Raw genomic sequence first — 9,843 nt, forward strand, 5'->3', positions numbered from 1 at the left:
CCTGCAGTGACCTGATTTCAGGTCTGCCTTCACCTTCTGAGGAAGGGTGAGGACCGAACAGGGAGATCAGGAGGATCCGATCTTGGTTGAGAGCTTTGGTTGGGTTCCATTTATTTTTTATGAGGATTTGAGAAGAGTTTCAGAGACAGAGAAGTCAGTCATTTTCAGTCAGTATTTCAGGGAACAGGCCGAGCTGCATTTAAACGAGGAAATGACTTTGACTTTGTTAGTATGAAGTTTTAGTCACACAGCTGCGAGACCCTGAAAAGTAAATTTAATATTTTATTATATAAACTTCAAAATGCCATTTTTGCAGTCAGTTCCAGGATATGAAAAATAAATGTAGGTTCAACTGAGCAGCAGTTTTAGAAACGAGTGAGGACGATTTCACATCACATGGAAAAGTATATTCACAGTCACTGAGTCGTTGATGTGGCTCGGCAGCTCTAGCCCGGCAGTCAAAATCCATTAAGTCCCTTTTTTTCCGTAAATGTTCAAGCTGCTGGTGACGACCGACGCTGAAGTGAAAATAAAAGAACAGTCACGATAAATGGGTCCCAGAGTCTCCAGACAGTGTTGAACGAGGCAGAACTGGCCTGTGAGGAGTGTAATGGAAAAGCATTCTAGTGTTATTCTTTATCCTGGGCTCATGACGCACAGGCGCTCATGACTATAGTTGCCATATAGAAGTCTTCTGTTATCTGCTACACATATACACATTGTATTCATGTTTGTCTTATGGCCTGCCACTCATGTGCTCATCCTCTGGGCCTTGTCATTCTATGGGGTCCTTTGCCCCCGAATCTCATGATTCCCCTGTACAGGATATGAACTGTGAAATCGGTCCACTAATCGTATAGTTGTTGTTTTGTTTCTCTCTGTTCTCCTCCTTCCTTATCTTATCCCCTCCCAGTCCACTGTATAAGAGACCTGCTTCTTCCTTTCCTCTTTGCACTTGCACTCGCATTCATTTGAGCATCTGTTCTGTTGGTTGTACTGTGTTTGTGCCTCGGAGCTCCGATCATTTAACTTCTGTTCATTAAATTACTTATTCTCTCAGTATTCCTGCATCGGCATCTTCGCTCTTTTCCACAACAGGAGGAAGCTAAAGGCCCCCACCCCACCCCAAAGGACTCCTGTCCAATCAGAACGCTCGGTGGCAGTTGGCTGAATGTCAGCCGTCAACGCTACGATCGGCGTGAACGCCGTCAGTCCTTCCTGGTCGAGCGGTACGTCCCAAACAGCTTGTCCCAGTGCGTGAAGTAGGGGGCGAAGTTGACGCCGTACAGGCCGTGGTGGGCCTGGTGGTGTGGCGCCCCCCCCAGGAACGGCAGCACCCGGCTGAGGGCCCAGGGCAGGTCATAGCCGCAGTGGTCCTCCACCGCCAGCCAGCTGTTGAACAGGTGGAAGACCACCTCGCTCAGCGGGTGGCAGCCCAGCAGGCGGGCGCTGGCCAGCGCCAGCAGCAGCAGCGACAGCAGCTCCACCCAGCTGGCATCCTGCGCCGCCAGGGCGAAGGGCGCCTGCTGCTGGTGGTGCTGCCGGTGCACGTGGACGTACAGCCATGGGACTCTGGAGAGAGAGAGAGCGAGAGAGAGAGAGAGAGAGAGAGAGAGAGAGAGAGAGAGAGAGACAGAGAGAGAGAAAGAGAGAGAAAGAGAGAGAGAGAGAGAAAGAGAGAGAGAGAGAGAGACGGTCAGTCAGGAAATAAACAAATTACTCCATGGAAAAATCCGGACTGACTCATCCAGAGGCGGAGCTACAGCCGCGGTGCCAATGGGGAGAGGAGCAGAAAATCAGCCAAGCTAACTTGTAAAAGTTGCTGGGTCTGATCAGAAGTATGCAGCACTTCCTCAGAAGCAAACAGCTTCTGACCTGGGTTCTGGACACACCTGAGTTAACACCACCGCCACCCCCACGGCGCCGCCACTGGGCTCGCCCTCTGGTTGCACCCAGTGGTGTAGTCTAGGAAATGCGCAGGTATATATGCACGTATAACCACTAGAAAAGGTTCTGAGTTACTGTACAACCACTAAAAAATGTGTCAACATGCCTATCAGCATGTTTTTATTGGACACAATGTTCACTTAACCCAGTGTGATGAAAAGGAAGTTCAATGTTCAGATCTGTTAGTCAGCTGTTGCTTTAATAGCGCTTTGGGGAATTTATTGGTGTGTTTGCACCACTTTTTGCATTTGATTGCTGAAACGTTATTGTTTTTGCAAGTGTTAATTATTTATTCATTTTTCTTTTATTTTCACAAATTTGTCTTGTTGGTCACTTCATTAAAGTCCAGCATGTAAATGACCGTTATACAGGTACTACCCGAAAAATTGGAATATCAAGTAAAAGTTGTTTTATTTTGGCAATAAAAGATGAAACCAACACATTTTATTGAGCCATTGCACGCAAATTGACATCTCAAGCAGTTCCTTGTTGTAACTTTGCTGATTAAGATTTTCAGCTTATTCAAACCACAAACCCACAAACTCAGAAAATGATTATAAAATTTGAGGGGTTTTTTTTAAGCTGCAAGACCCGATCAGCAAAATCCAAAGAAATAAAAGCTTGAAATATATTGATTTGCATATTATTCCTTTATATAATATGTCACATTCACCTTTTAAGTTGAATTGCAGAAATACAACAACCTTTTCAGGATATTCTAATTTTCTGGGTAGTACCTGTACATCTTGTGTTGCTTACAATACACTGACATTTAGACAATGACATCATCAAGTCTTTCACTGAGTCTGACGGTGCTTCTTGTTTGGTGTTGTTCTGAAGTACAGACGTGTACGAGGCTGGGTGGGGGGAACAATCAGAGTTTACTCACTAGAATAAACCAGACTGATACCAATAATTAATAATTATACATGAATTGGTGAATAAAATGAATAAGCTCTGAGCTGTTTGGCACTGAAGCAATCTGATCCAGCTCTGCTTCCACTTTAAAAGAAACATGGAATTCCTCTTCTCGTCACACATCGTTACCCGGAGGAGAGTCACAAAGTTGCCACACACGGCAAACAAACAATCCAAGTATCTACAGCCAATAGTTTCAAACAGCAGCTCCTCCTATATGAGTCAGCCATCCGCCAACAATCAGCTATCACCGCCGCTCCTGCTGTCAGGGTCGCCGGGTTCCTGGAGCCCGTCCCACCTTCACGCTTTCACCCTGAGACAGCTGGAATCTATAAATGATGTGTAACCTACACCTAAATGTGAACGCATTCACCCTCTTGCTAAGACTTGCAGCTCATCATCACCCGAAACTATCCCGTTTTCATATAAATACAAATTTGACACGCCAGCAAGTTTAAGATTAAACAACATCAATGTGTTACTACAGTTACTTTGAAAATAATCCTGGAGGAACAGAAACACACGGGAGCCCAAAGCGCTCGTGCATTCATACGTTTTAACAATTTAATTTACTCAGGAAACCCAAGATGAACATACAGGACATGCATGGGCAAAACTACTGCCCGGGCGCCACATGCAGCCACTTAAGTTTTTTAATTGGTTCGCTGAACTTGAAGAAATGATATTAATACTAATACTAATACATAATACTAATAAATAGCTGTATTTTAGCCATTTTTTTTCCAGTGTTGTTTCTACATATCCCATAATATTTTTTTCCTTCTATGAGGCGGCTCACCAAAACACATCCATCTGCTGCTGCTCCGCCACCCCCCTCTGTCAAAATGTATAACTCCTAGTGTCCCACCCGTCAGAAAGTTTCCCCCCACTGCTTTAGGGCTTTTGTTCGTCTTATTATATTTCATTACAATCTTTTTTTTTTAATCTGTTCTTCTTTATTACTGCTCTACTTATGCAATTGAAGACTGTGTTCTTTGTTTTGTTTTTTTAATGGTTTTAAAATGTTTGAACTTTTAATAATGTAAAGCACATTGAGTTGCCTTGTGTGTTTAAGTTCTGTTCTATATAAATAAAGCTGCCTTGCCTTCTGTTGAAAACGTGCAACAACAACAACAACCAAGAACCAGCCATGATCATACAATCACAATGTTTGCAGCTCTGATTGTTTTACTTATTATTACTCATTATTTACCTATTGTTTTACGCTCACTCACCTGTGCATGGCCAGGTGCCACGCGAAGAAGAGCGCGTCGAAGAGCAGCAGGCACGCGGCCACCTCGGTGCACAGGCGCCAGCAGGACGGCGCGAGCTCGGGCAGCTCGCGCAGCTCGGGGTCTCCGAGGCTCTGCAGCAGCGCCGTGGCGGGCACCACGGCGACGGCGTAGCGCAGCAGCAGCCTCCCCAGGCAGCGCAGCCACTGGGCGGCCGAGGGCGGCGGCCCCGAGCCGGCCGCCAGGCGCCACCACCGCACCCGCGGCCAGACGGCGGCGAGCGAGTCCAGCGCGAAGAAGGGCGCGCTCAGGAGCACGTGGGTGAGGAGGGCGTAGGCCGCCGGCAGGTGGCGGGACTGCAGGACGTCCCGCGCCCGCACCGCGTCCCACACGTCCTGCAGCAGCAGGTCGGAGGGGGTCGCGGCGATGGATGCGTTCATCTCGGGCTGCTCAGCGCGGAGCTCCGGTCTCACACATTGCTGGTTCAACATGAAACTTTACAACAAAAAAGAAAAAGTCACGGGGGGGAGAGAGGAAGTCTGGTGGCGGAGATGAACCGGCTGTGCTTTGCTCAGCCGCGGCCGCCGGGTCTCGTCCGGGATGGAGGAGGCTGGAGGTAGTTTTCAAAGGTGGGAGGAGCCGCAGCATCCATCCACCCACGGTCCGCCCCGCCCACCCTGACCTGATCGGCCTGCCCTGCTGCTTTGACGTACTGAAACTTGGCCTCACCCACACAGTGCAGAGGCGGTCCTGAGGATTTTTATCGTCCCATTAGATGAGTATTTTTATCGCTCCTCATGAGTCATGTGCCCATGAACCCATGAGACTGAGGGGGATTTTTCCAGCATTGGAAACAAGAAGTTTTCAGGCTCTTGGAAAGAAAATGAAAATGAAAAGGAACTTTCGATTTTCCTTTCACACTGATTCTCACTGATGCTGACAACCCCAAAGTTCCAACCAAAACCAGCGTACCGTAATTATGGAGAGGATGTGATGGAGCGTGTGGATGCTTTCTTTTTTCCTCTCCACAAACCAAAAAAGTTTTTGTGTTAAGTTTTTTACAGACCCACATTGTCCAAAATCGAATGTATTCTAACAGCAGCTTGTTGTCACTCTCTCTCTCCCTCTCTCTCTCTCTCCATTAGCGAACCGTCCAGAAACCAGGAAGTTGTCCATCCACCTGCTGGCTCCACCATGTCGCCCTGCGTGATGTCACAAAAGGCTCCCATACCGCTGCCAGTGACCACAACCCCCCGGCCAGGTGTTGGCTCCGCCCTCTGAGACCCGCCTTGTTTTCGTTGACTCCTAAACATGTGGCAGGTGCAACAGAGCTACGGTTTTAGCAGGTGGCTCCAAACAGAGGGCTAAATATGCTGGATTTGGTTCTGTTTTTTTTTTTTAACCAGGCTGCTTCACTGATTTCTGGTAGGAATAATTGTCACGGTCTCCAAGCCAACGCCCCTATGATCTTGATAGCCAACAATCTTCGCCTTTGATCTGCAGCGCCTTCATTAACCAGTCTCCCGTGTTCCCCCGAGTATCTGTTTTGCATTGCACCAGTAATCCAGCGCCTGTCTCCTTGTTGTACTCCTTTGTTCCCCGGTTGACAACAGCCCGTCTCCGACCCTGTCTCCGCCTCGTCCTCGAACCGACTCCCCGGTAACGACCCTGCTCGCCTCAGACTACGTTCCTCGTCTTCCCGGTCTGGACCCTGTCGCTGTCATCGACCTCCGCCCGTCCCCGACGCCTCTCTCGCCTGCCTCTCTCACCGCCTGCACTGGTTCTCGACCCTGGACTGCCCGACCTCTACTCTTCATTAAACACCTTAAACTGCATCAGTGGTTGTCGTGCGTTTGAGTCCACCAACACCTGACAATAATAGTGATGTGAACGTAGGCAAAAAAAAAAAAAAAAATGTAAATAATAAGTTATGATAATAAATCAGATGAATTCTGCTACTCCAGCGAGATGACAATCTGCAGCCCGCCACTCGACATCAGCTCACCAGACTGGCCCACAAATAAACTGCCGCCCCAAAAAGCCAGACAATTTTTTTTTTTCAGCCAAAAAAAGCTTTGTCGTCGCATTGGACGTAATATAAAGCAAATATACGGAACGTCACGTCGTGACGGCGGTCGGAACCAACGGCCCCCCCCGACGATAAAAGATAAAACCCCACTTCTGGCAAAGTCAAATAAAAACAGTCTGGAAGAGGCGGACGTCCTGTCACAAGTCCCTCGGGGTGAAAAGGTCGACGGTCAGCGTGCAAGTTGCGCCTCACATGTTGCCACCCGACGACTGAAGTCCAAGGAAGCAGAGGTGTTGCTACCGCTCCCCCCCCCACCAACAGTTAAAAGTCACTTAAACTTTTTCTACTTTTCCCTTCTTTTTTTTTTGCCTTAATTTCTTTTGAAAAGGGGATAAAGCACCATTACATAACTTAAGCCACTGAACCAAAGCACCCAGCAGTGCTGTGTCACAACGTTGCGCAACCTCCCTAATGTGAGAAAGATGTTTCTGCAGTTGTGCAACATCCTGGACTAGCGGCGGCGGCAGCCTTTGCTTGTGTTGTAGCTCATCCATCTTTGTTCGTCCAGTTTGCTTTAAAAACACATGACTGGATGTTCAGCGTGGCGTGACACCCGGAGAAACACGCCCCAGTTTGTAATCTATCCATTTCTTCCACAACACCAGCATGAAATATAGTTGAAATATTATTATTTATATTCCAGTTGTCTGTGAAGGCATTGAGGAGGCGTTCTGGATGACAGGCGAAACGCCTCCAAGATCACAAGAACAAGTCCAGTTGCCTTCATTTAATCCTTCTACATTCCAGTTGAAGGTGAAGCATAACGAATTTTTGAAGGAAAATAAATGTCGGCTGTGATGATGCTGGTTAACTTTTCGACTGATCGGCACCACATTGCTAGAACCAGGCCCAGAACTTACATCTCAATCAATCAATCAATCAAATTTTATTTATATAGCACCTTTCATACAAAGGCTTGCAACTCAAGGTGCTTAACAGAAATTAAAATCAAATATTAGTGAAGATATCAAATACCATCCACCCATGTCCTCCCAAATCACATACAGGTTACCACCCCCCCACACGCACACACACACGCGCACATACAAACACACACAAAACATCCCAGAAAACAGTTTAAAAATAAGTAAGTAAATACATTAAAAAAAATACATAAAAAAAAATGTATTCTGTAATCTGTATTGGCTCAGGTTCAACAAGGTTCTGGAAACTTCCCTCTGAGGATTTTGCTCTGTTTTTGACACCTGCTCGACTGAACGTCCACGATGCCAAACACCCGTCACCACTACGTCCCAAAGGTCCTGCTGGACCTCAGATCTTTAGAACCATGTTCTCATGGTGCCGTCCTTAGTTTCTTGTTGGTCAGGTTGGACAGTGGAGGGCACCCAGTGGGCTCCTGCTGCTGGAGAACATCTCCTCCAACCAATGTTGGGAGATGTCTTCTACAGCTTGATTGGTGCTGTTGAGTTCCTGTGACCCAGGACCAGTCTGGACCTTCTCCTTTGACTTCTGGTGCCAACAGGAACGCTGTCCAGTTCTCAGTGGAGGAGATGGCTGTGGTCCTCAGCAAGGCTTAGGTTGAACTTCTCATCCGTATCCACAGAACTTGGGCCCTGTTTACATGAGGCCAGGTTTCTCTATAAATGGAAAAGTTGTCTTATTGGTTGGAGAGTGAAACTGGGCTCCCTAGTGGAAAAGTATTTTGGGAAAGTTTGAAAACCACTCATTACAATTCATACATTAAAAAATTTGTAAAGATTTCTTCAGATCAACTTTGTCATCTCTCGCACGTCCTCGTGCGTTCTGTGTGTTGTTATCGCTGTAGGAGCTTCTTATCTGGTAAATACCACACTGTAATGGAAAATAAGTATTCTTGGCATCCCGTGTAATCTGTTAGTCTGTCTTCTCGAGACATTCTCCCCGTGGGTAGGGTGAGGTCACTGTATGTCTTCTCGAGACATTCTCCTCGTGGCCCGCCAGGGTGAGGTCACTGTATGTCTTCTCGAGACTATCTCCTCGTCGCCCGCCAGGGTGATGTATTCGTTGTTTTGTCTCTTCTCATCCTCCCCTCCCCTTTCCTTATCCTCGTCCTTCCCAGTCCAAGGGATAAAGGACCTACATCTTCCTTGTCTCTTTGCACTTGCACTTGCATTCATTCGAGCTGTTGCACCTGTTGCATCTGTTCTGTTGGTTGTACTTTGCTTGTGCCTCGGATATCCGATCTTTTATTTTCTGTTCATTAAATTACTTATTCACTCAGCATTTCTGCCTCAGTAGCTTTGCTCTTTTCCACAACACACACCATGCCAGCTGATGCTCCAGGTCTTCCGCTGCGGTTTCAGGGAGTGACCTCACGGCGCCACACAAGGCCTGGCATATGTGCTGCAGCACGTTCAGTCATTGTCAGAGGTTCCATCTAGATCATAGGCGTCAAGTTCTGGCCCCAGTGTAATTATATTTGGGCCGCGAGGCAATACAAAATCACTACTAGACCTGGCACTCCGGTATCATACTGCACATGTACCGCTAATACTACAAATCCCAGAATGCTCTGTAGAGAAGGTGAGTGTAAAATTGTGAATTGCCCTTAAGGAATTAATAAAGTGGCGACACGGTGGCGCAGTGGTTAGCGCTGCCGCCTCACAGCAAGAAGGTTGTGGGTTCGATTCCGGGCCTGGGACCTTTCTGTGTGGAGTTTGCATGTTCTCCCTGTGTCTGCGTGGGTTCTCTCCGGGTTCTCCGGCTTCCTCCCACACTCCAAAAACATGCATGTGAGGTCAATTGAAGACTCTAAATTGTCCGTAGGTGTGCATGTGAGTGTGAATGGTTGTTTGTCTCTATGTGGCCCTGCGATGAACTGGCGACTTGTCCAGGGTGTCCCCTGCCTTCGCCCTATGACAGCTGGGATAGGCTCCAGCAGACCCCCGTGACCCTGAGCTCGGGACTAAGCGGGTATGGAAAATGAATGAATGAATGAATTAATAAAGTACTCTGAATCTGCTCTGCTCAATCAGCACAGGATGTAAATTGAAGGATATTATAATAACTTAAGTGGTTTATTGCTATTTTCCTTTTTATTAGCACGTGGAAAAATGTTACTGTTGAAATTAGTTGCATGTGTGCAATTCAAAGTTATTTAATGTACAGTATTAAGCTTTGCTTGTTCCATTTATAGGTTGAAGCAAATTTGTTTGGGACCATATAAAAAGGTTCATTGGAGGAACATTTTTCCCAATAAATATCAAGCTGTATCGAGCTGTGTATTTGACTCTGACAGCCCTGATCTAGATGCTCACAATTTTAGAGGCGACTCCACTGTCCATAAGCAACGAGGTAGCACAGCTGTCTTATTGCACCAATTTATTTTGCCATGTCAAACCACATGGTAACATTTCAGCCTGATGACCTTCATCAGAGCAGGAACAGACTTTTTCAGAGCGGTTGAGAAAATGGTCAGTTTAAAAAAAAACAAAAAAACATCTGCTTCGTGTCTCGTGGCCTGAACGTGTCGAGCTGCTGCTGCGTGATCGAGGCCTTAAAAACAAGTGAAAGCCGTCCTGCTCGCTTTTTTGCTTCGACTTTTATCGAGGAAGGAAAATCAATTTGTTGCAGTTCACCTACAAACCTGACCGAGCATCACAGGTCAGTGCAGGAACCTTTTCTCCAGGCGACAAACACAGCAACCGTCAGACTGTA

At 46.9% G+C, this 9,843-nt stretch overlaps 1 protein-coding gene across 1 annotated transcript; it reads right to left on the reverse strand.

The window, feature by feature from the left end:
• Positions 1 to 821: 821 nt before the first annotated feature.
• On the reverse strand, positions 822 to 4,683 carry ch25hl3 (cholesterol 25-hydroxylase like 3). The gene is made up of 2 exons (XM_076025468.1): positions 4,101 to 4,683; positions 822 to 1,572 (listed from the first exon to the last, which is right to left on the reverse strand). Exons 1-2 carry the CDS (start codon positions 4,586 to 4,588, stop codon positions 1,209 to 1,211), a joined length of 852 nt encoding a protein of 283 aa, XP_075881583.1. The 5' UTR covers positions 4,589 to 4,683; the 3' UTR covers positions 822 to 1,208.
• Positions 4,684 to 9,843: the final 5,160 nt, after the last annotated feature.

Source organism: Nelusetta ayraudi, unplaced genomic scaffold (assembly GCF_046127955.1).
Source record: "Nelusetta ayraudi isolate G7.1 ecotype Tasmania unplaced genomic scaffold, CSIRO-AGI_Nayr_v1 ptg000018l, whole genome shotgun sequence".
In the NCBI taxonomy this organism is placed as follows: Eukaryota; Metazoa; Chordata; class Actinopteri; order Tetraodontiformes; family Monacanthidae; genus Nelusetta; species Nelusetta ayraudi.

What these genes read in the sequence shown, in the direction of transcription:
- ch25hl3 (XM_076025468.1), bottom strand. Translation starts at nt 4,588, where the DNA reads ATGTTGAACCAGCAATGTGTGAGACCGGAGCTCCGCGCTGAGCAGCCC. An exon ending in TGGCACCTGGCCATGCACAG is followed by an intron (nt 1,573 to 4,100) that starts GTGAGTGAGCGT and finishes CTCTCTCTCCAG; the next exon opens with AGTCCCATGGCTGTACGTCC.